Raw genomic sequence first — 26,560 nt, 5'->3', positions numbered from 1 at the left:
GACCTCAAGGTTGCATGCTGGTTTGAGAATGTTATAGGCTAATTTCTTTTATTTCAAAGGGAATGGATGATTTAAACTCTTAATACCATTCACACTGTGTATGTAAGAAATTCATTAAACATTGCAACATGACCCAATGGGTGTAAGAACCATATAAATAAAAGCAGAGAAACCCAAATGCATTGTTCTATGAGGAAATCTCAAACCATACCTTGGATGCTCAAACCATATGGATCGATATAGGTTAAATAAATGTTTAAACAGTGGTCACTGCAGCAAACAAAACAAGTGGCATTTCAGTCCGTTGCAAAGAGATACATAGGACCATTTTTTGTGAATAGCTGCTATGGGAAAATCCTTGCATATGCTACTTGCACTGTGTCAAGCTGGTTGTGTGCAGATGCCACAACATGCAGAATTCAATCTTTTGGACCAACATAATCCACATTTAGGGGCATGCCAAAACCAAAATCTAGTCCATGGTGGCAAATGAATCAAGCTGTCCTCCAAATGTGTATGAGTGGATTATAATTCTTTTAAATCCTTTTCTACTTTCTGGTAATGTTCACTACAGTCACTCCCCCCCCCCGCCCATTTTATAAACTACATCAAATGAATGGCAAACTTTCAAAGAACAAAATCTAAGATTTCCATGAGCTCAACAGTTCAAACTGATAAACCACATGATTTGTACTAAAATAATGGCAGGTGGTAAATCTGGGCTGAGATCAAGCTGCTTCCAAAACTCAGGAGGAACCCCAGAAATAGCTTCAGATGCGCTGTTCAGTACTGTGGTTAGGTAAAACCCAGCTGTGCATATGCAGGTGCTTGCACACACCTAACATTTTATTTAATTTATTTAATATATTTGTATACCTCCCACTACCGAAGTCTCTAGGCAGTCCGCAGTAATAAAACCAAGAAGTTTAAATAATTAGAACATATAAACATATCAAATTAAAATACCCATTAAAACAGCCAAATAGCTAAAAAGCCTGGCTCTTTGGACAATTGCCATGGTATGCCAAAGAACAGTTTTTCTAAGCAGGTGGCACTAATTTCTGGAGTACCACAACACTTAAAGTAAATTGTCATGAGTTTGGGAGGGCGATGTCTGATTGAACCCCATTTGATCCATCTGGATCTAGGCCCCTTCCAGTAGGGAACAAGACATGTGAGGAAGCATCTCCCACCCACATTTAGCATTTTGAGATAACACCACATGGGACAGATCAGTGAGCCATCTCCCCAAAATAATGCAGGCATTTAAGACAAGGATAGTAGCACATATGTACGCACATTCCTGTTTTCTCCTCAGAGGATGAGAGGGTAATTCAGGAAAACTTAGTCTGGATCATGAACCTTTCTCAGCACTTTCTGAATTAGCATCTCTAGAAAAGTGGATAGAAAAATCTATCACCTTCTGTCCTAAGCATTATACATTTTCTACCTGATTACATGTGCTGGTCAACGACCGTAATAAAGATTATATAACCTGATTACATTCAGTTCTCATTTTTGGGGTGGGATGGGGTAGGGAAGGAAAAAGAGCTAAAAAGACAGCTATTTAAAACATCCAGCTACTAAGTAGCCTTGTCTGAGACAATACAGATTACTACTTTACTATGTATTCACACCTGTAGCATGCAATTGGTGATGAAGCTACCCTGGGGTAATGGAGTCATCTGTATTATCTCTGTCTGTCTGTCTGTCTCTCTCTCTGACTAACAAGGTTGTTGTCTCAAATGATGCTCTGAACTCGCTGGAAGCGAGATAGAAATGTAAGAATAAATTATTACGGTTAAGTAAGAGTCTGGAGCAGTGATAGTCTTATAATAACCCTGTTAACAGAAACTACCCCATATATAGGAATATAAAGCTGAACAATTTGTACTCTATAGTGCACAACTTTATAAAGTGATCTTTCTATTTTTGATACTATGCCCTTAATACAAAGTATGCAATTTTCTCTTGACTGACAGGTAATTGAAAGAGGTTTGTTTTTAGCTGATGCTTAAGTACTTTAATATACAATATAATAATTTTTCCTCCTCAACACAGAATGTAATTATGCGAGTTTGAAAGCCCTGGATTTCCCCCCACTTAGCATCTATAAATGTACAAGCAGCAGCTTTGTTGTCTGTATAGCAAGACCACACATGGCGGTTCCTATGTTAATACAAGCCAGTTCATCTAGTGCAGGAGTTGGATGTGAATTAGTACTCAAGTTAATCCTAGCCTTAACTATGAAGTGCACTGGATGGCTTTGGACAAGCCACCAACTCTCTCAGCATAACTTTCCTTACAGGACTGTTTTGAATGCTAATACATTAGCATTCATTAATCTAGCACAGTGCCCGTGGCAAGTGCCCCCAGCTCTTAGACAAGCAAGACACTCAGCACAACCCAGAAATCTCTCACCAGAGGTCTCATTTCCCCTGCCATTTCTGAGAAGGTAAGAAACACTTTCAGTCAGAAAAATCATACAGTTTACTACTCAGGACATGAAACCCAAAGAAGAAACAGTGTTGCTTTCATAGGAAGGATATAGAAATGACAGTACTTGGGTACAATGCAGTCAGTTACCAACTAATTTCAATTAGATTTCGTGGACAACCCTTTAACATGACAGTTCTTCAAGTCTATGCCCCAATGACTGATGCAGAAGAAGAGGAAGTTGATGAGTTTTACGCTCAAGTCCAGGCTGAAATTGACAGAACATGCAAGCAAGATGTGATGTGGTGGTTGGAGACTGGAATGCCAAAGTTGGAAAAGGTAAGGAGGAAAACACAGTCAGCCTATATGGTCTAGGAAACAGAAACGAAGCAGGAGAACGACTTATTAGTTTCTGCCAAGTCAATGATCTCTTCATTGCTACATTCTTCAAACAACCAAAGCAATGCTTATACAGATGGACATCACCAGCTGGAGTATACAGAAATCAAATTGATTACATTATTGGTGCAAGGAGGTGGAAGAGCTCAGTTATAACAGCAAATATGTGGTCAGGGGCCGATTGTGGAACAGATCACGAACTGCTCATGTGCAAGTTCCACATGCTAAAGCGGAAAAACAAAGCTATCCAGCTTCCACAATATGATCTTGAGAATGTACCCACCATTTCCAAGGAGAACATCAGGAACTGCTTTGAAGTTCTGAACTTCATTGATAGGGAACCAGAGGAGCTGCGGAATGAAATCAAAGAGGTTGTTAAGGACAAATGGACTGCCTAAGACCAAGAAACAGAAGAAAGCAAAACAGATCTCAGAACAGACAGTGGAAATTGCCAAGAAGAGGAGAGAAGACAAAGTCAAGAAAGATAAAGACTTCAGGAAGGAACACAATAGGGAATTTCAGAAAGCTGTTAAAAGATACAAGGAGCAGTATTACAATGACATCTGTAAAGACCTTGAGGATGGAAATAGACATCGAAAAACACAGTTTTCCAAAAGATCTCTGAACTCAGAGGGAGGTTCCAACCTCAAATTGGTATGTTAAGGGATGCCAAAGGACAGATAGTAACTGATTCAGAGAAGGTCAAACAGAGATGGAAGGAGTACAGTGAAAATCTGTACAGCAGGAATGTCAACATCCAAGATACTCGAGAATACATTCCCTACTTGCAAGAACCTCTAGTACGGGAAGATGGAGTGAGATCAGCACTCCGGTCATTACCATGTCGGAAGGCTACAGGAATTGATGGAATAGCTACAGAAATATGGCAGGCAACAGAAGAAGAATCAGTCAAGGCTCTAACCAAACTATGCCAGCGAATTTGGAGAATGACACAGTGGCCAACAGATTGGAAGAGGTCAGTCTACATACCCATACCAAAGAAAAGAGATTTAACAGATTGCACAAACCATCACACAATATCCTTAATTTCACATGCTAGCAAAACAATGCTCAGGATCATCCAACGCAGATTAGAGCCCTATATGGAAAGGGAAACGCCGGATGTTCAAGCTGGCTTCAGAAAAGGCCGAGGAACAAGATACATCATTGCTGATGCATGCTGGATAATTTAGAAAGCCAAAGAATACCAAAAAGAAGTCCATATGTGATTTATTGACTACAGAAAAGCCTTAAATTGTGTTGACCATGTCAAGTTGTGGAATATCCTTAGGAAAATGGGCATCCCAGAACATCTCATTATTCTTAAGAGAAACCTATACACAGGAAAGGAAGCCACAGTCCAGACGGAACATGGTGAAACACACTGGTTCCAGATCGGCAAATGAGTAACACAAGGCTGTATACTTTCTCCCTCTTTATTCAATTTATATGCTGAACATATACTGAGAGAAGCTGGATTGGAAGAAGATGAGCATAGTTTTAAAGTTGGAAGAAGGAACATCAATAATCTGTGCTATGCTGATGACACCACTCTGATAGCTGAGAATGTGGATGATCTGCAAGGTCTAGTAATGAAAGTCAATGAGCACAGTGAAAAAATGGGACTACAACTAAATGTCAAGAAGACTAAACTAATGACAAAGGGTACAGCAACTAGCCTCAGAATTGACAATGAAGACATTGAAGTGGTGGATAGCTTCTGCCTTTTAGGATTGACTGTGAACAGTAAAGGACCCAGCAGTCAAGAAATATGCCACAGACTAGAACTTGGTAGGGTTGCAATGAAGGCCTTGGAAAGGGTATTTAGATGCTGTAACATGTCCACACCTACAAAGATTAGAAATGTTTGGACAATGGTTTTCCCTGTGACACTCTACGGATGCGAAAGCTGGACTTTGAAGAAGCAAGATAGAAAAGGCATTGATGCTTTTGAACTTTGGTGCTGGACAAGACTTTTGAGGATACCATGGACAGCCAGGGAAACAAAACAAATGGATCACAGAACAAATCAAATCAGAATTTTCACTTGAGGCACAAATGACCAGGCTCAAACTATCATACTTCGGACACATTATGTGAAGATCCAGCTCCCTTGATAAGTCCATAGTGCTGGGGAAAGTTGAAAGAAAGAGAAGAGGATGACCAGCAGCAAGGTGTATGGACTCGATTACGACAGCAATGAATGCACAACTGAGAGACCTTAAAGGCCAAGTTGAAGACAGATAATCCTGGAGAGAATCTATCTATGTGGTTGCTAAGAGTCTACATCGACTTGATGGCACTCACTCACGGAAAAGCAGGAATCTTTCTGAGCCATAGGAGAGGGCTCCCACTGTTTTTTACAAGTCCAGAGGGTGTTCCCAGTTGCCAAGTCATGACATGACATCTGTACCATGCCTATGTAAGTTTCACTTTCTAAAAAGACCTAGTAGATGCAATCCATATTTGTTGATTGTAGAAAACTTTGAAGCCTCAATCTGATGATGACTTTCTAATGTGATTCACAAATTGTAGTTATTTTACTTGTCTTATTTTGATCGCTGCGTTATTTCTGAGGCAGCAATTGCAATCTTATTTCTTGAAGCTCTTCTCTGCCACGTAAGACAAATGAGAAACAAACAAATGCAAGATTTCTCAATGTTTATTTGCTGTAAGGTGAGGAACAGGAACACTTTACGACTTCTAAACTGTTTAATTAAAGCAACTGCTTCAACTTGGATCATCATAATACCCAAAATGTTGGGAAACCATGCCTTGGTTTCCCAGCCAGGTGCTTCAGGAGCATCCTAACATGTTGGCCCCAGAAAATATGGGGTTACTTTTGGGGTTCTATTCTAACCATGACCAACTGCTTATAAGTATCAACTGTTATTAACTCAAAGAAATGCAGGTATGCAGACTGTGGAAGTCAGGGAAAATTTCTAGATATTTCATCAGGGAAGACTTTGTGACAATCTGGAAGAGAGCAGGGGTCATACTGTTTGCAAACAACTTGTGGTCTTCCAGTGGCACACAGGCCCCTTGGCCTTTTAGATACAGTTGTGATCAAATTTTGCAGCAATGAATAATGCCAGATTTCCCCAGTGAGTGTCCAGACTGTCAGAGCAGTGCCAAGATACTATATAAGGGAAGGGCAAACAGTTGATGGACCAGCAGCAAAGCAAAGCTGTACAATTCTTGGGACAACACTGGGCAGTCACAGCAAGCCAATGAGTCTTATGATGTTACCAATGCATGCTCTCACAATTTCTTGGGACAATCCTTACTTATGCAAATGTTTCAGACGTAATATCAAGTCCATAAAAGCAAAAGGCAATAAAGTTTGTATATAGTAAATCAAGGCATTCCTTTAAAAAAAGAAAGAGAGAGAGAGAGAGAGAAAACAAACCCTGCAATTAAAATTTTATTTCAAAATAATATTTATGATGTCATTAAAGGTAGATTTCTATGAAAATTAAGGCATGTAATTTTTCTCAACAGCTGTTGGAACAGGTACATTCTGGTTAAACAGAGCACTAGCATTCAGTGCCATACCCTTGATTTTACAGGGATTGCCATGAATTAATTTAATTCCATCTGTAAGCTAAAAATCAGATCAGAGGTCTAACGCTGCTGCAGGCTTCACATCTGTTTAATCATTTTGGGATACAACAGCTTGCTGAAGTTCAGGTTTTACATTTGCTTAATATTTAAGAAATAGCGTTTGTTAAATTATAGCTTGAGAAGTAGAGCAGAACACACACACACCCACACACCCTGAAATGTTGCCTATACCTTTACAGATACTTTCATAATAAAAACCAACCAACCACTTTATCTGTATATAAAGTAAAAAAACCCAAAATTGTATGCCAGCTAGATACTGAACACGCAATGATTAACAATTAAATTCTTGATTCAAACCATGTTAACATTAAGTGCTCACTCTACAGTTGAACAACATACCTTCCTTTTCATGTCAGTAAGGATCATATCAGCAGTCTGTCATAAATTTTGCTTTCCCTTTAAGAGGAGATCAGTGCTACCATGCCAACATTATTCCTAGGAAAGAGTAAGTCCCACTGAACTCAGTAGGAACTTACAGCTTTGGATGGGCTGTAAGTACTACATCGCCAAAGAATCGGAAGAGAAATAATAATACAAAAAAAAAAATAAAATAAAATCATGGTGGTTAAAAACATGTGACACCAGATCAGTTTGTTTTTATGAAGTATTGTTTTATTGGGTTTTTATATTTTTTTCTATATTCTTTTAACTGGCAGCACCTTGAGTTGCTTTTGGCAATAAATATGGGATATAAATATATATAACTGGCCCTATCCACCTCCAGCACAGTACTTCCAGTGACTGTTGCTGGTGTCTATCTTATGTTTCTTTTTAGATTGTGAGCCCTTTGGGGACAGGGATCCATTTTATTTATCTTATTTATTTATTTCTCTGTGTAACTGCCCTGAGCCATTTTTGGAAGGGCAGTATAGAAATCAAACGAATGAATGAATAAATAAATAGTTGTAAAATAAGTAAGTTTAAAGTGCCTGAAATGACAAAGATTGATGTTTTTGTAGGGCACACAGGTCTGAATTAGGCTGTTTTTAGAAGCAATTTTGGAATTAATTGAACACACTTTTAAAAATGTAATTTGACCAATCATCTAAACACTCCAGCCTTAAATAAATAAGGAAATGCTTTTCTAGCCGAGTGGAAAAACTGGTTAATATACACTGGAAAAATGTGGGAGGAACAGAGTACTCTTGGATTTATAATTAAGACAACATGCAACACCAATACTGAAGTATCCAATTAAATAATTTTGGATTTACAGTTGTCTTAATATTTCTATTTTATGCTGTTTAAAAACAGAACAAAATTGTAAGTGTATTTGGCATGTCATTTTTCTTTGAGAAGATTAGCAAGTTATTTTAACTTGGTTGCAGCAGGACACCCTAGAAGTATTATTTTTTTCTATACCCCCTGGCAGCCCTAAATCCTTTAAGTCCTTTCCTAGAAGGATCTCTTTTTGCTTGGACAATTTTTGCACTGCGTGGCCTGATAACCCTGACCCCCCTATTCTAGATCTCACTTATGCCTATCACAGCTGAGTTAGTCTTTCTACCTTAAATTCCCAAGGAGCACTGTGGATGGTAATTCACTTGAGTAATTGGCTCAAGAGATGAAAATCTTGTATCTGCCTCTCTTAGCCACTAATCTATCCAGCTGACTGCAAGCCTAATTGGCAGCTTGTTTAGTAATTTGGCTCCTAAAGTGTTGTATTGATGTTGGATAAACAGCCAATGGAAAATGGGGAGATACATGCTGCTTCGCTTTATAACCTAGTGTACCTTTCCCCCTGTTCTCTGAAGGCATTTAATATTCAGAGTATTCCTTTCAGGGCTCTATTTGTGGCTGCTAAACTAGACAGCAAAATGCAAAGGTCTAAAACAGTAGGCTTTGATCTTGATGCAGGGCAACTGTGCTATCACAGCATTGCTCTCAAAATGATAAGCTGTCGTGCTCGGCTTCATTTTTCCTAAAGGATTCCCTACAGCAAATAAACCACTATGAATATATCTATATCTATCAATTTATTGTTGAATAAACAAAACAAGAATATAATGGGGAAGATGTTTTGGCTTCCGTCTTCTTCAGCTGCTCCGATGTTATAGGAAAGATATAGTAGTACAAAATAAAATAAAATAATAATTATTTTACATTTTCTATCCCGCTCTTCCTCCAAGGAGCCCAGAGTGGTGTAGTACATACTTACGTTTCTCCTCACAACAACCCTGTGAAGTAGGTTAGGCTGAGAGAGAAGTGACTGGCCCAGAGTTACCCAGCTAGTTTCATGGCTGAATGGGGATTTGAACTCAGGTCTCCCTGGTCCAAGTCCAGTACTCTAACCACTACACCACACTACACCAAATGATATAAATAGCAGGATCCCACTCAGTTACAAGAGAGAGCGAGAGAGAGAAATTATGATTTTCAAGAACTCTTCAAGTCATCCACTTATGGCTACTTCTATATTCTTCCAGCTCCAGTTAATGGGTCATAGAACAAAGCAGCTCAGTAGCCGGAATTTTCATGCCGCAACGGCTCTTGAGTAGGGATGTACAAACTGTTTCGGGGTCGAACCAACTCCCCCCCCCCCGCCGGTCCCATCTGGAACAAGACTGAAACCCCCTCATACCAGTTAGCAAAGGCCACGGGGTGTGTGTGTGTGTGTGTGTGTACACGCGTGCGAAGGTTCCCTCTCTCCCTGCCGGCCTCAGTAATCACTGCTGTGGCCTGTTTGTGCCTCCATAAGTAGGCACGATGGTCATTTTGCCTGCCGCCGCTTATATGCATATGGCCTCTAAAGATCTGTGAACCCCCCTGGACTAAACTGAACCAGGGGGGGTTGAAGGGGGGGCTAGATCAAACTGATCTGGTCAGGTTCGGGTGAAGTTCACATTTGAACCGAACTGGGCCAGCCAGTTCCGTGCACACCCTTACTCTCAAGGAGACCCCCACTGGGAGTCTCCAACAAGCCTCCCTGCCTCAGGGGTCTCTCCAGGATGCCCTGTACACTCACACATGGCATCCTGGGACTTCCGGGTGTGTGTGTGTGCACCCCCAATCCCCACCACCCCTGCCGGCTCTGTGATGGAGCCAGCAATCATGTGAGCGGCCAATCCAGTTGCCCAGGGACGGGCTCCCTGCCCGTGTGCGGGGTGAGTGGGCTAAGCCCACTCTCCCCGCACAAACCTTGATGGCATTTCACACTAGCTTTGTGCTAGCATTTACAGCCCACTTTAGGCAAATGAGGAGGTCCTATGGGTATGAAGGACTTCCTTATTTCCACAAGTAAAATGAAAGCTCTACACTCTGGATTTTCTCCTGCAAACTATTAAGTTGAAATAGTCTAGATAGAACACGATGTGTTTCACATTCTGGGCACTGCAGAAGCTGTTAGTCCACTGCAGAAGCTGTTAGTCCAAGCAAAATCTGCCAATTTGCATCTTCCAATACAAAGCCAATGGACAATATTTAAAGAGCTCCTAAACTCACACAAGGGGTTGCACACATCCAACAGAGCAGGGGGCTACAGCTCAGTGAGAGAGCAAGCACATTGTATGGTTCAGTTCCTGGCATCTCTAGTTAAAAAGTTTCTGGGGTAACAGGATTGAGAGCAACGTCTTCCTCAGACACTGGAGTGATAAACAATATGGAGCTAGATGAACCAATGGCCTGATTAATACAGCTTCATGCATTCAACAGAGATTCTCCCTTGTCTCCTATTAGCCGCTCCTTGAACAACACCAAACAGGATTTCTAATTTTGTCTCCAGTTTCAGGAGCAGCTTGCTGAGAAACAGAGGACTTGACTTGGGGGCGGGAAGGCAAATTCATGATACTGTGCCGTATCAGAACTGATGACATCCCAGCTTCTTCATACTGTAAATGGAGACTACAGACATTTTTTATTGGTTCTTCTCTTTGGCAGAATATTTAAAACAGGCTGATCACACAATGCCAACAGAAACTTTTGCTTAATACAGGAAATGAGGAAGCGGATAGATTATAAATCTTACACAGAATTGGAAGCAAGCTCTCATGACCAATGTGTTGGAAATTTACTCCAGCTTATCCAGCTAACCCAAATCTGTCTTCTCTCTATAAACAGATCAGAAGGCTGACCTTCACCACAAGCTAGGCCTGTGTAACCTCTGCTGGAATAGTATAATCACAGTATTTTCAAATTATCATTTTGGCACCACACATATTTAAGTCTGATTTTTAATCACTGCCACATTAAACGTCAGCAAAATAGTTTTGCTGGCAATTTTTAAACGGAATGAAAACATTTAGCCTTTTGATTACCTTGTTAAAGAGAGTCATGATGACCTTATAGCAGTATTTGATATTACACGCCATAATTGAGAATCTGTCAGATTTTTCATTAAAACACTTTCTTTTTTTTAAAAAAAGTTGATAACTCAAGTCATTTCAAAGTGCATCAGCCTGAAACGTGACATGTAGCCTACCAACCCAGGCAGAACATTAAAGCATTTCTTTTGAACAAATATCATCTACAAACTTTGTTCTACGGTCATATGCCAGGATCTGCTGCATTTCAAGAATGATTAAAAGCATGCTGCAGCATTCTGCCTCGCATGTTTTAGGATCACACTATTTATATGTGGTTTTGGGTTTCTTCTTGCTATCTAGGAAATGTATAGTGTATGAAGTGCCCTCAACTACTTCTTCATGGTCTCTGGGCAGTCAACCTATAGGATCTGAGCCTGTGTAGAGCCTTGTTTGGGACATTCTAGAGCACGGCTTCAAGAATTTTGGTGTGAGTCTCGCCTCCATGGAAAGAGGTGAAAGGCCAGTCCTTTCAGTACTCTTTCATCCTTGAACTGTATAAGCTCTTCTCCTTCACTAAGTCAAAGCCCATCTCTTCCCAATCTCCTGTAGCCATGCAAGTCATATGTGACTCTGTGAGCCTCTTGTTTGTCTCATATCTTCTCCAGTTCTGGAGAATGACATGGCAACAAATCACCTTAGATCATGGGCTTCTCACTGCTGTTTGCAATGGCTGCGTATTAGGCTTTACTCCCCCTGCAAGTCTTCAGGACTACTGGTCCCACACTAGTTCTATTCAATGAAACAAGAATCATGCTTTGCAAAGATGCAATTGTTCTCTTACTCAAAAATATATTAAGCGTTCTACATTTGCTACTTTACTCTTCCCAAATGGGACAGTGGCCTCTGCCCTACCCTTGCCCTATGTAAGTATCTTGATTTGGATGATTTCCATTCCTACCACCCTTTACTTCCTGTATCCAGATGCATCACTAGACTTAAAGGATGTCTATATCCATATAGCCATAAGACCCCAGCATTAGAAGCATGATCTTTTGCTATTAGCACCCATGCATTCTAGGACAAAGTCCTTCCATACAGACTGTTTCTTTTGTGTTGTCAGCGAATGTATGTTGGTGGTTGCTGCTTATCTTTGGCACCACCACATCAGTATATTCCCCAATACTGACAGTTGGTTACTGGTTGCTCGCTCTCATCATTGCCTTGCTGAGGATCCCTGAATAACGATCCATGCTCTTAACTGAGACAATTCCTCCCTTCATGCATCCAGTTTATTGGTGACATGCTAGACTCTTCCTGAGCCAGAGATTTCCACCCCTTGTCTCTGTGTGATACTTTCACAGCATTGATTCTGGATATTTTCCACCTGGGCTTGCAAACTGAGGTTAAACCTTTGCACATCCCAGTGAGTGTGTGCCTGCCTCTGGTGGTGGTCTCACACCAGTCTCTTGATAGAAGTTCCTACTACTGCATTGACTCCCTGACCCACAGCCACCCGCAGATAACTCAGACTGGGGCACTCCCCATGGGGATGTTAGTGCATCTTAATCCCGTGCCAGGCCACATCACTACATCAAGTGACTTGAACTCTTGGAAATTTCCAAAGCCCTCTTGGTGTTTTACTCCCACCAAGCCATGGACATTGTAGACTCCACAACAAGGTGGTTGGAGATCCCAGTCACCTCTCCTTTTCTTTCCTCTTCTGGAACTGGCATCCTGCTCAATGTTCTTCTCAGGGGCATAACTATAATAGGGCAAGGGGAGACAGTTGTCTGGGGGCCCACTGCCTTGGGGGGGCCCCCAGAGGCAAGTCACATGACTGACTCCCCCAGCCGTGCACCTGCCCGGGCTTCCTTCAGTTGTATTCATCCTCCAAAATTGATGGGAGTGTTAAGATCTGGAGCTACCAGAACAGCATGTCTTTCTCTAGTACAATTAAATCACTTGCATCATCCACAGTTTACAAAACCTTTAAAAACATAATTTAAGATTTCTTTACTTCATTAGCTGAGCTTCAGTGAGGGGGGCCCCATTTTAAAATCTTGTCTCTGGGCCCACTCCAACCTTGCTATGTTCCTGGTTCTTCTCTCTTTGATCATGAATCTGAGAATGTTTCACTGACTCTTCTCCAAAGGCAACTCTGAAACTCCCACAAATTGACACTTGCATACCAAATATACTACAGACCATTTTAGGAAGTTGGGGGACCCTCATGCTTGACCCATTTGCAACCTGACACAACTTACAATGCTAATCCTTCTGCAGCAGGGTTGGCAATGACAACCATAAACTGTGGGACGCCTTAATACAGAGTTGGGATGATGGACTGTTATATCTTTTTTCTACCATAGGTGCTTCACAAAACCTTCACTGACTATTGGACTGCATCTTGATAATCCCATAGTGACCATGGCAACCATGTTTATCTTTCACAGGACCACTACATTCATCTCCCTCAGGTATCACACTTTCTATCTAGGAAATTCTTTACTTAACCACTTGGAGACTCCTGTCTTGATCAGGTCTCACCCTGGCCCTGCACTGGGCTCTCAAATCCTGGAAACCATTAACCCCATCACAACTACGCTGGAAGTGGTCTTGGTTCTCTTCCTTCAACATCCCATGGATTGTTTCAGTGTTGGTGCCCAGTGTTGCTTGCTGTTCTATGACCGTAATAAACTAAACTAACTAAACAAAGTGTTGGCTTCCATCTAGGGATGTGCAGGCCATTCTGAGTGTTTAAACACCCTTTAAATAAAGTGCTTGTTCCGAGCTTGGAACAGAATGACTCCGTTTTGAGTCTAAATGTTTCAAGTGCCATTTTGGAGGCCTGTTTTCCTCTTGCTGATTTTCTATTCCTGACTTCTGATTGGCTTGCAATCTCCTTGATTGGCTTGTTACCTTACAAATCAAGTATTGTCATGGGCAACTCTGTTCCCATTGGCTGGGGGGGAGGGGGGGAACCGGAAAGGAGGGAGTTTCAAAATGTATAGGGACTGGGAGGCCTCTCTCACTGCTCTGGTCTGCTCTGCAATCTGCAGTGCAAGGTGTACTCAGTCAAAATGTGGCTGAATTTGCTCTAGTTGAGTTTAGGGCTGTGCTTGCTGCTAAAGATACTCTGTGGCAGCTGTTGCAGTGCTAGACGTAAGGAGTAATAATTGTGTTAGAGACAGCAACTTGTGCCAATGATATTACTACAGCACAGGCATTGTGGCTGGCAGTGGATTCTGGGTCAGTGATCCTTTTTTGTCCATGTTTGTACTGTGTTTGAAATGTGTGTGTTGGGAGGGACAGAGTCCCTTTTACTGTGTGCTTCAGAGTTTTTCACGGCAAAGTTGCAAAATGCTTTGCAAATTGCAATACAGAACTTGTCTGCACTCTTGAATGCAGCTTGCTCCAGTTATAGGGAACAATGGGGAAATTCAAAACATCCCATTGTTCCTCATGGGTAGCCCCTAGGGACACCAAAATGGGTTGTGTGGTAGAGCATGATGGGTGCTACCTACCACACAACCCACAAAAGAAATGGGCAAGTGGGCAATTTTAAACATTTTTTAAACTCCCCCCTCAAACCACCCATAGGATTTGTTAAAATTCATCCGTTTGCCAATTTCCTTTGTGGGTTGGGTGGTAGGTAGAACCCATCATGCCCTACCACACAACCCACTTTGGTCTCCCTAGGAGCTGCCCAGGGGGAACAAAGGGGTATTTTTAGTTTCCCCATTGTTCCGTATGGAAACGTTTCTAGTTTTGTTTTGTCGAAACAGCTGGGTCAACCGCTGTTTTGACAGAAGGTTTCAGTCATTTTTGTTTCATTTCAAGCTCAAAATGGAACACAAAATCTGTTTCATGCACATCCCTACTTCCATCCCCTCCAGCATCAAGTCCTTTTCTTAAGGGCTTCAGGCCTCAGGACCATCTCTCTTAGTACCTTCTCTTCTTTCACTTGACAGCAGTTTCTGCCTCCCACCCACCATTACTGTCTGGAACCCTCTTCATCGACTTCCCTGGCAAAAGCTGCTTCTTTTCTATACTGCATTGGTTTGAAGGGCTCAAACTGTCTTTGTATGGTACACGTTTTAAATTATTCTGTAGAGTTTAGACTACAACTGAACCACCAAAACGTGTGCGTGTGCGTATGGTGGGGTGGGGGGGAGGATAATAAAGCACAACATGCAAGGAGAGAGAAAATGATGAAAAGGCACCTGTTAGGATTGTGCCCATAATGGAGAGTAGTTCAGGATTCAGGGGAAGTAAACTAAGAGATGGCATATTCTTAGTTTAGATGGCTTACTCTTGAAAACAAGATGTCTTCAGCACCAGAAAAGCTGAAGATACAGTCAGAGCTGCAAACCCTGCACCAAGTGAGAAACTTTGGGTGAATCTAAAGTCTCTTAGGGGAGTCCCAGAAACACAGAGGTGGCTGATGGTACCCTAGTTTAGTTTTGAACCTCAACACTTCTTTAAACTTCCATTGCCAGCCCACTTGTTTGAATGTATAGCTACGCAAACCAGTAAAGTGTAATACACACAATCAGTGATATACAATGTAGTAAAACTCGGGCAGCTGAGCACCGCTCAAACTGCTGCATGTGTATATACACCACCCACGTTGTTGTGCTACAGCCTTGTTTCAGTGTGGTGACTTAAAATTGTGCAAGTGCAGTTGTGTTATGCAACATGCATTGTAAATAATGGACATAACATCGTGCAACTGCACTTGCATGACTTTAAGTTGCACCGGAACAGGGCTATTCTGCAACAGCATGGGTAGGATTTAGACACATGCAGCAGCATGGGTTGTGCTAAACTGCCCATATTTTGCTGTGCTGTGTGTCAGTATTCATTAGGTGAGGGAAAAAAGGTCTCTACTGAATACTAAAACTGGTTTCTTGGATGTCCTCCTTTCCTACTCATACTGCACACAACAGGGGAACAGGAAGATGTTCACAACAATGAAAGCAGAAAACTGTGTTCGTGCACGTGCACACACACACACACACACACCCCTCTCAAGGACAATCTATTTTTGCAATAAAGCCTCTTAAGGATCCATACTGAATAGTGTTACGTTCAGGTGGTTAGCAAGCAGACAAAGGCATTTAGAATGACATGCTCCCATGTCAGATACTGTATTGCTTCACTAGTCATCAATTCCTTTAGGTATTTATTTCCTGGAACAAATTCATGGCTGCCCTAAGAGGAACAATACATTCTAACCATTCTTTGTCATTTTAAGAAGGTTGTATGTAAACTGTAGGCAATATATGAGAACCATCTTTTGTTTCAGTTGATACTCTCACTGGTTAGTTGCTGCAATGTTTAAAAAGAAGCTTCATCTTACACTATAAAGTAAAATGTTTCCTTCTTTCTTTCTTTTTCAACAGATTAAGGCCCTATTGCTTCAGCTGTTGACTGGAATTATCTGACAGAATTCACCTTATTTTCTTCACTGCTTTAGTTCACCTTTACAGATGACATTTTTCAAACAATAAAATGCTCTCCACTGCTAAAAGTTTCTTGCTTCAACAGTTTCTCATTGCTGTGAGAGTAAATCTACATCCTTTGTTACTAATACACAAGGTGCTATTGGTATGTGACTTTGTCTCAAGGCTGAGAACAGGCTATAAATTTAGAAATCAATAGCTAACTCTATCAATATTCATTTTACTTTTTCAATACAAAATACAAAGGTGAAAGAGCAGTAAATAAGCCAGAGCGCTGAAATAAATTGGGTGTTCTTGTCACAATTAATAAATGTTTAACCAATAACACTTCTAGCTACAGTAGTCTACAGCCCTGTAACGTAGCTGAAAGTACTTTGCAGCACAGGTGCTGAACAGAGGATTCACAAATATATAAGCAACTAGTCCAACCGTCTGTTTGTCCTGCCATGCTATCTATTCTCCAAACATGCGTAAATAAGTCCTTTCAACATACTGCATGTAAAGATAAGAAAACCATTTGTCTCTGACAGACATTTATGAATTTAACAACTGAAATATTTTTATCATGGCTTTGCTATGTTCATAAGCCTTTACTTCTATTACTATGAAGTACACTTCTTCTTTAAACACATCTGAGCCTTTGGGATAAGGTGAGATAAAATCTAAGAAAATGAAAAACAGTAATTAAACTTTTCTTCACTCACTCACAATATCATGTACCTAGTTACAAATGATTAAGCCCTTTTTGACTTAAAGGTGGGGGGAAACTCATCTGTCTGGGTGCACAATGGTATAAACAGTCACAATGGTATTTAAATATAGTTTCGTTCTTGTATTTCACTAATCTAGTCTTGTGGAACTGTGTGTAAAAAATGAGAAGATGAAGAAATGTGGCTGTTAACAATCTAATTTGATTTTTTCAAAAGCAGAAGGGCTCAGTCCTATTGCTCAGTGCTCAGGGCATGTAAGCTTAGGTCTGAATTTGTGCTAGGATTTAGCCTCAGCATCTGGTTCCAATGCCTGCTCTCAGCTCTGGGAGACACAGAAGAAAGTGTCTCTCAGTGGTACGGAATATATTTTTCATACCACACAGTAACTATAAAGAGCGCACATTAGAGATTAGGGGACAGGGCTTCCATGATCAAGGGCTATTGATGCACTTCGGCCCCAGAATAGCTTTTTCTAGATGTTAAGCACTGCATCATTTCATGCCCGAGGGCCCTGGTGTTCTCTCTGCCAGTTTACTGCCTGAAACCCCAGCACTGTAGCATCTATTGGTGTTGCTGCTACAGGAGCTGCCTTCTGTTCCCCCACTCTTCTATGCAATGATGCCACATAAAGGCACATGCACTATGATACTGGGAGCAGCAAGGTCACTTTCTGAAACTGGTATGGTCCTTCAGGCCTTTATTAGATTTACCCAGGCTATGGAGTTTGGACCAGTCCTCTATCATCTCTGCCATATGTTTGGGGGTAGCTTTCTCTGGCAGGAAGCATAGGTGGATTATTCTTGCTAAGATTGGTTGCTGACTGAGCTGCAGTACCAGCTCACACTTTGTGTGACTAATACAGATAGGATGGGGTGGTGCGACTAAAAGATAATGGTTTGTTTTGGGCCACCAAGTGGCCAAGTTGACCTATGAACCAACTTGGGGGAGCAACCAAGCTCACAACTCAACTGATTTGTGATGTCAGCTCTGTCCAAGCTGACCTTTATGGAGCAGCAACATTATTAGCAATCTCAAAGGCAATTCTGAACATCTTAAATAAATAAATCACAAAAGTCACCGAAACAGTGTAAAACTGTTATGAAAATAAAAATCAACGTGTTTTTGTCAGATACTAAGAACTTTTCAGGCCATCACCACAAGAAAACTATGCAGGAGTGTCAGCTTTCAGAAATAGAATACGATGTTAAATATGTTGGAAGCCCGGCTAAAATGTGTACTAAAGTTAATTTTATTATGCTTTATATGCACGTACACCTTACAAAATTACTTCCTTCTGTCATGTATAGGTTGTGAAGTTAAAATCACCTTGTAGAAATAATTATATTATCCTCTCCTCAGCCATTAAGCATTTTTCTTCTCACTACACATATGTTCGGAGTCTTAGGACCTGACCTAGACATTCTCTTTTTCCACATTACTGCCACTAAGGTACTTTAGCAATGAGAGTGTTCTTGGTCTGTTTCTGTCACTGATGACTGAAATATTGTGAAAAGGAAAAGGCATTTTACTGGAAAACCAAAGTTAAAAAACTTCACTGATCTACAAGCCAGTGTAAGAACTATATGTGTATACTTGCTTTATATAGGCACAATAAATAAATTGGTATATTTGAAAAAAATGTGGACTATAGTGGCCAGCATCCAGATAAACCCTGCACCAATGGGCCAGGGTTTCCCACTGCGTGAGGGGCAAATTTCAGTGACCACCCGCTCTCTTTGCCTCTGCAGCTGCTTGTGCCTCCTGAAATTATGTCCCTGAGGGAAGGGGAGTGTCAATGAAAACTGTGCCCTGTGCCATGGAGAACTCTGGCATGTTGGCACAGGATTAATCTGGAGGCTGGCCACTGACTTCCAAGCATATATAGCAGTGTTCTTCATTGAAAGGCCTGGGGCCAGTGGCATACCCCTTCAACCTTAAATGCGGCCCTCTGACTAATTGCTTATTGGGCCTGTGTGAAGCTTTGGCTGAAGTTGAATACTCTGCTGAGGTCCCCCTGGCACCATATGGAGATGACCATTTCCATTGTGCAGTGCTGCGTTTTGCCCAGTGCCTGGGGTAGGAGGAATGTTCCTTGAAGGGAAACTGAGCCTTCTTGAGCCCCTGCACCATCTTGGACGGTGTGCACAGAGTGTTGAGATTGGGAAGTGTAGCTCTTTCCAGCGCTTTCCTCCTAGAGCTCTTAAGAGATGGCTCTTTCTCTCCCAGAACTGAGAGAAGTACAATACTGTGAAGAGGTTAGCACAGTGGGAAATGGCTCTCACACTGAAGTTTTGTTTTTTTTTGGCCAAAGTGGCCTCTGCTTGAAAAATAGGGAAGATCACTGATACACAGAAACAATTTAGGATAAACAGTCAGACAATTAAGAGCAGCTTATTTTATAGGCGTCTCCATGTACAACACATGGTTCTCATATATCTGAAAACAGTTTTCAGTCAAATTCAGTCCCTTTTGTATGGAACATACTGATCTCACATAGCAAACTCAGATTCATGTGCCTAGTACTAAATATTAAGCAAATATATCATTAAAGACTAAGCACTAACCATATGCTAGAACACAGACAGGTAACTGTCTGTGATGAAAAGACTGACGATTTAAGTGAGACTGAAACTGGATTGAGAAGCCTCTCCCCACAGCATGTGCCGATCCGCCCCCCCCCCAATTACCAAGGCTTGGGGATCAAGCAGTAGTTTGCTGGAATGTGGTGGGAGTGTGCAGGGCAGCAAAGGCTCAATGCACGATAGGCTCCACAGCAAACACTCTATGGACAAATCCGGCCTTGTAACAAAGTGCATTGCTGTGCTGTAAGATGCACTGCCACTTTTTAGACTAACCAGTTCCACTGCCACAAGCCAAATGCACAAGGCAATGCATGTTGGGGAGCAAAACTGTTGATCTAAATCCATCCAGACATTTACAGTTGAAGTGGGAGGGACTGAGTTAGCAGAATGGTGATGACAGAGGAGGAGAGGAGCAAATGGTAGAGGCGAGGCGATGGAACAGGGGTAAAAGGAAGGATACACAACGTGGGGGGAGTGCTGGCTGGGAAAGTGTAGCTATTAACCCAAGCTTGAGACCTCCTGGCCAGGAATGTCTCTCTCTCCATTTCTAAAATGCAGTTGTATGCAACACTTAATTCTATTTGCTGCTATGCATTCACATCTTGCTATAAATACCATGACCAACCTGTTGCACAGCATAATGTGGGTGTGGGTGGTGCCAATCGGCCAGCACTCCTGCAGGCTCCTAATGAAGCACGGGCAGCCTTGTGTTGTAGTGCAAGAGTGAAAACACTTACAAATAGTACGGCTGCACTCCAGAGTGCTGCGTAGATTGGAAACACATTTCTCGTCTGTCAGTTACATGTTTCTGATCTAAGCAGTGCTCCTGGAGTGTGCGTGCAGTACTTAAAAGTATTCGTGCTCTTGCACAAGATTGCTGGTGCTTCTTTAGGAGCCTGCAGTAGCACAGGCAGATCGGCACCACCCACATGATGCTGCGAAATGTGTGGGCCTAAAACTGCAAGTATCAAGGACAGAAGAGGAGGTCAAGAAGGTGTTCTGGGGCATTCGCCCTTAGGATTCCCAGACAATCCTTACTGTTTTTCTTCTTACTTCAGTTTGTCCCAGTAAGTAAAGTTGTGCCATTGAGTCGGTGTCGACTCCGGGCGACCACACAGCCCTGTGGTTTTCTTTGGTAGAATACAGGAGGGGTTTACCATTGCCATCTCCTGCACAGTATAAGATGATGCCTTTCAGCACTTTCCTATATTGCTGCTGCCCGATATAGGTGTTTCCTATAGTCTGGAAACATACCAGTGGGGATTTGAACCAGCAACCTCTTGCTCCCTAGGCAAGTTATCTCCTTGCTGAACCATTAGGTGGCTGATTCTCCTTCATATGTTTCTTGAAAAGATGCACTTCCTCCTCTCAGAATTGTGAGTATGGGTATGTGGGTGCATGCGCGCGAGCGCACACACACGCACATTTAAAGTAATTAAAATAATTACTGCAGGAGTGACCTGCAGAACTTTCCATGGGGTAGTGAAGTAGTCAGTGCTGTGCAAAGTCAGAAACAACCCATCTGCTTTCCCCAACAAAATATATAAAAGAACTTAACACAGTGGAGATAGTGAATGTTATAATCATTGGGCGGAAAGGAAATGGGGGGCGGGGGGAGGAAAAAGTAAGGAACGGAATGGTCACAATGAAGGAGGGGGTCATTGTGAGATGTTTGTGGGCATATTGTGTGAGGTTTATAGCTCTCTAATGGGATCTTAATTTTCACATGAAAGAGCCAGGCTATGAAGAACTGATAAGGACCAATCTGTGGCAGGATAAGGGATGAACTGCACTAGAACTTCCTACTGCTTTCAGTGTCAAATTGCAAGACAACGTTTTTTAAACAGGTATTCTTAAGAACTATGTATTGCCAACTGTCTTGTTATATGCAAATAAATTCCAGTAGATGTCCTATTTACCTGAATCCAAGACTAGTTTTCCCCCTAGTTCTTTGTTGCTAGAAAAGGGGTGGCAGTTGGGGTGCATCGTAAATTCAGAGTCCTCTTCCTTTTGGGTAAATACAGGTATAACTTGTGTCTAACATACTTTTTTTTAAAAAAGGAGTTCATCTTAAATTCAGAGTAATCTTTTATTTGAGTAAATACGGTTATTGCTTCTTCTTTGAGATGGTTCACACATACACTTTAACTTTAAAGCTGCCAGAGCTTTTAACCGTAGTATGACCGAATGCACAGAACCCGTTAAGTCTCAAAAGTTAACTCCAGTTTGCCCCAAACAACTCCAATTAGGACCTGAGTTTTTCTAAATGGTACACTGCTGATAACTATGGTTTTGCCACCGAAGTGTTATGCCTGAAGGCAGACTCGTCCCTAACTGGAGGTAAGTGCCCCTGTTTGACAACAATCACCTTTCAGAAATTCAGCCCTCCCCGCCACATCCTTCCCTCTCTTCTCTGTTCTGTCTGGCAACAGTGATGTGTGCTGTGGAATTTAATGAGACACAAACCTACTAATTCCTGCTGCAAGGCACTGTAAAGTCTTTTGTTTCACAGGAAAGTAAAATCATTTTTTCTATATCTGTTGTGTACACACAAACCTCTAAAAGCAAGCCACACTTCTACAGCTGCAATCCTATGCACTCTTATTTAAGAGGAAGCCCACTGAACTAAATCATTTACTTTTGAGTAATCCCATCAAGCTTGCAAACTGTTCTCAAAACTCAGGAAAACAGCTACTATTGCATGGCCTGGGTGATCGTACTCCCCACCACCACCTCCCTTCACACAGCCACAGCTTGTTTCGGATCTTATCTTGATGTTTCAGACTTAACACGTTTATGTGTGTCACGAAATAGTTAGCTGTCTTCCTGAGTTTTGAGAACAGTTTGCAGGCTTACTAGGATTACTCAAAAGTAAATGATTCAGTTCAATGGGCTTCCTCTTAAGTAAGAACATTTCTCTTTCCCCGCCCTGGACTGCTGCAATACACATAGCTAGGAGCAGAGTGAGGAAAGGGTTAAGCTGTCATCTGCCTGAGGAACACGCCTCCTTTGAGATTGTGGCCAATTGCAGCCACTTTGCTGATGTGGTGATGCTTTGCCCACAGCCAGGCTGCGGAGCTTGCTGGGATGTCCTGAAACTGGAGTTTTGCTGGCCACAGTTAGTTGCACGTCTGTGGCACGAATTGGAGTATGGAATTTTAACTCCAGTTAGTGTTAACTGCCGTTAAAGTGAAACTGGCCTTTGTTTTGCTTTTGTAATGTTGCCATAGTGAACCTGCTTACCAGTGGGTCCTGGCAGTGGTGCAGCTTTTCTCCTTCGTTTGATATCTCCCATACATAAGGATCCTAAATGGACACTTGTTTGTCTGTGAACAATAACCAGAGAGATCTATTAACCAAACAGTGAGGAAACGATCTGTACAGAACAATTAATATAATAAATCCCACACTTTACTTAAAACAGTCTCAATAAAGATGGAGTTAGACACTGGAATCCTTCATATACTGAAACCTAATTATGTTTGTTGACAAGCACTCAGCACATAAACGCAGTATAAATCGCTTCTGGAATAAATAATGTAAAGGGAATGCTTTTAATTTTTCAAAACTGGCAATCTTTTGGACTGAACATAAAATGAAATGCTGATGCTCCTGACAAGAAAATAGACAAGATTAATTATCTAAAGTGATCACAATATTGTTGATGAGTTATCAGTTGGTTACTAATGCCTGCTGTTGGGACAACATTTGTTATGGCAAAAACATCATCAGTTCCTTTTTAAAGTAACAAGCAGCCTTCACAGGATGAAAATTTGTGGCAAACAAAGCTGTCATTTTCAACTGCATTGTGAAATTTAAAATGAGACACACAATAGTATTTTGCTTCATTCTCACATTGTTGATCACAAATTGTCACATTAGCACATTTTGTAGTAAAGAATTCCATGTTGATTATGCAGTGTAAGAAGAAGTACTTCTGTTTGCCTGTCTTGAAAATACTGGCAATCAGTTTCACTTGTTGATCCAGAGTTCCAGTATTGGGGGTGGGGTGGTATCACCATTCTGTCGCCATAATGGTCATAGCTCACTAAGTTGTGGCCAATATCCTTTGAGGGATGTTTTTACTCATCTATTTATCCTATCACAACAAGAAACATGCTTGCTGACATGTTCCTCAGTGGAATGTGAGAGATTCTGAACCACCTACACTGCTGCAGGCATCTAAAACATACGATTAGTAGCTGTTCCACTACTACCTACTGTTGTGTGATTTCACGTTGCAATGCAACTTGCATTGGGAAGATCTGCCACCAACTGGATTACTGATCAGTAGGGACTCTCTAACTATGGTAAGTAATTGCTTTGGGATACTACGTTATACTGTAACTATCTTACAGTATATACATCCTATATAATAAAAGGCTTGAGTGTGATCCCGTGCGCCCGTGTCTTTTTCGGCAGTTCTGAGCATGCGCGGAGCGCATGCTCAGAACTGCCGAAAAAGACATGGCCGCCCAGACACTGGCGGTCATGTTTTTCAAAATTAAGGGACAGACCATGTTGTGTTGTTTTAGATTGAGGGCCCAAACGGCCCATGTAAATGGCCCTGCGGCCGCCGCCGCCGACCAGCTGCCCGCCCTCCCAGCTGTTTTTTGCTCCAAACCCCCCGCCACGTTTAAGGGCCAAAACGGCCCATGGAAATGCCCCTGCGGCTGTCGCTGCCAACCGCCCACCCGCCCTCCCAGCTGCCGAGACCTCCTTACCCATTCTAGATCTCTGTAGCCCCAGGCCACGTCCTTCACTCAAATACATTAGCTATTTAGAGAAGGAGAGAGGAGCTCGCACGCAGAGCTCCTCTCTCTTTAAAGCCTTTTCCCAAACTGGCGCTATGGATGCAAAGGATGCAATAGGCGTCCTTTGCGCCCAAAGCGCCAGTACGGGAAGAGGCTTTAAGGAGTGAGGAGCTCTGCATGCGAGCTCCTCTCTCCTTCTCTAAGTTGCTAATGCAATCGAGTGAAGGGCGTGGCCCGGGGCAGAAGAGGTCTCGGACAGTTGGTCAGCGGCGACAGAGGGCGGACGGTTGGTCAGCGGCGACAGCCGTGGGGTCATTTACATGGGCCGTTTTGGCCCTTAAACGTGTGTGTGTGTGTGGGGGGGGGGGGTTTGGAGCAAATAACAGCTGGGAGGGCGGGCGGCCGGTTGGCGGCGACAGCCACGGGGGCATTTTAATGGGCCGTTTTAGCCCTTAAACATGGGGGGGTGGGCCCAGAAAGACAGAAAGAAAAAGAAAAACACACACTAGCGCCCGTTATTATAACGGGCTTAAAAATACTAGTTATACTATAGCTTCCCATCTCTTTTCATGGAACTCCCCAAAGGTTATCATATTCTGTCTTAGTTACCTGGCCAAAAAGACAAAAGGCATTAACATGAGGTGATTAAGGTTATGAGGATCTGACCACTCCCTACATGGGAATACACAATTGCATTAATTAATTAATTATTATTTATTTATTTTAAAATGTCTATACCGCCCAAAACTTACAAAAAACCTTATTTTTTTGTAAACTACACAAAGGACAAACTTGCAGATAAAATAAATAAAAATAAAAAATGTTATTTCTAACACAGTATTTACCCTAGATGACATTAATATGGATGTAGGGCAGCATCAAGTCTAATTAGCCATGTCTAAGCCCTTTTGGAATACATGAGATGAGTTAGTAATGACGAACTTAAGTCCCCTTAAATTCAATGGGACTTAATCATGACTAACAGTCTGGATGCTGCCTGTAGTTTATAGCTTAGTTAGTTAGTGGAGAACTGTAGCAAGAAGCAGGAGTTCCTGAGTTAGAAAACAAAGTGATCTGAGTGATCTCAAAACAAACTGATCTGGAAGCTAACTCAGTAGTTCAAAGTGATTGAGGAAAGAAGAATAGGCAAGGGGCACCCTTATCCTAAAGTCTCTCACATTAAGGTTGAACACACAGGAACATAGGAAGCTGCCATATACTGAGTCAGACCACAGGTTCATTTAGCTCAGTATTGTCTACACAGACTGGCAGCGGCTTCTCTAAGGATGCAGGCAGGAATCTCTCTCAGCTCTATCTTGGAGATGCCAGGGAGGAAACTTGGAAACTTCACTCACTAGCAAAATCTGGTAGTCACATAATGTTTCTGGTTCTGCTGCTGGTAACAACTGGACCACTCACTGAAGTGTCACAGATAATAAAATATACTTCTATTATGTTATTACTAACATATAACAAATATCCTTTAAAACCTGCAGTCTGAGATCTAGAACATATTATTGTTGCTTCATAGTACATAAAGAGCACACGGATGTGTCCAATATATATATGTATATATTTAAAAAAGAAGGTGACGCCTGCAAAACAAAAAACCAACTCTCTCCCATTCCCAAGCAGACTCAGGGTCAAGCTACACATTTGTCTTCAATATCTTGCAGGATAAGTGTCATCAAGTATCCTCGACATTACCATGTGCCCCCACCAGCTCCTCACATGCAGTGTCAGGGGACATTTCTGTTTTAGGGGTGGCTTGAACCGAGTACTCTGCTGCTCACACTTTGGGTCAAACTGGACTTAAGTGTTTCCTTGAAAATTAAACCACTTAATCCATTATATCCTACAATTTATGTTTTCTCTGAAATGGTCTAAATTAAAATGTAAAGAATGCCAAACTTTAAAAATTAGACCTTGCAGATACGCTAAAGTCATGTCTTAAGTTGGTCCAAAAGTGACTGTATATCAGTGAGTGAAAAATCTAATATAAATTCCACAAAGAAACATTAAGTCTCTCTCTCCTCTGTCCATACCAGCTCCTAATAGTATTGCAGGGTCATAAACAGTGAAAGACTTCTTTCTAGCCACAGCTTGTTCTATAATAGAATGTAGTATTTGTCAGGATTGCTATAATGAAGGGAGTCTGAGAAGGAATGGGAAGGAGGGAAACAAGAATTCAAGTAGGATGAAAGATAAAAATTAATAAAGTCAGCCAATTGAACTTGAAGACCCTAGCTCCAGGAATAACAGCTAGCTGTGCTTGAGTAATTCTGCTCAGATTGATTATCTGTTACACCGCATTGAGATATCCAGATTATTGATCAGTTAGATTAT

General features: G+C 41.8%; 1 protein-coding gene and 1 long non-coding RNA gene across 7 annotated transcripts in view; one reads left to right on the top strand and one right to left on the bottom strand.

Annotated features, from left to right (window-relative positions):
- Nucleotides 1-16,233, top strand: part of LOC128350626 (uncharacterized) — a 33,725-nt gene extending 17,492 nt beyond the window's left edge. For both annotated transcript variants that reach the window (XR_008319360.1, XR_008319359.1), the window contains exons 2-3: nucleotides 13,073-13,180; nucleotides 16,109-16,233. This is a non-coding gene — a long non-coding RNA (uncharacterized LOC128350626). The remainder of the gene's footprint in view (nucleotides 1-13,072; nucleotides 13,181-16,108) is intronic.
- GPATCH2 (G-patch domain containing 2) overlaps nucleotides 1-26,560 on the bottom strand; it is a 153,261-nt gene that overhangs the window by 1,612 nt on the left and 125,089 nt on the right. The window contains exons 9-11 of one of the 5 annotated variants that reach the window (XR_008319353.1): nucleotides 22,704-22,786; nucleotides 1,638-1,762; nucleotides 1,314-1,391 (exon numbers count right to left, since the gene is read on the bottom strand). Coding sequence is in view for 3 of the 5 variants with exons in the window: in XM_053308990.1 (XP_053164965.1) it covers nucleotides 1,345-1,391; nucleotides 22,704-22,786 (130 nt within the window). In the remaining 2 variants the exon portion in view is untranslated. Of the gene's footprint in view, nucleotides 1-211; nucleotides 271-1,299; nucleotides 1,392-1,637; nucleotides 1,763-22,703; nucleotides 22,787-26,560 lie in introns of those variants that run through there. The other 4 variants (XR_008319351.1, XM_053308990.1, XM_053309001.1 and 1 more) reach the window with 4 other exon arrangements.

The sequence above is a fragment of the Hemicordylus capensis genome, chromosome 1 (assembly GCF_027244095.1).
Source record: "Hemicordylus capensis ecotype Gifberg chromosome 1, rHemCap1.1.pri, whole genome shotgun sequence".
NCBI lineage: Eukaryota > Metazoa > Chordata > Lepidosauria > Squamata > Cordylidae > Hemicordylus > Hemicordylus capensis.
The sequence above is the reverse complement of the archived record's forward strand: the minus strand, read 5'-3'. Positions and strand labels throughout refer to the sequence as shown.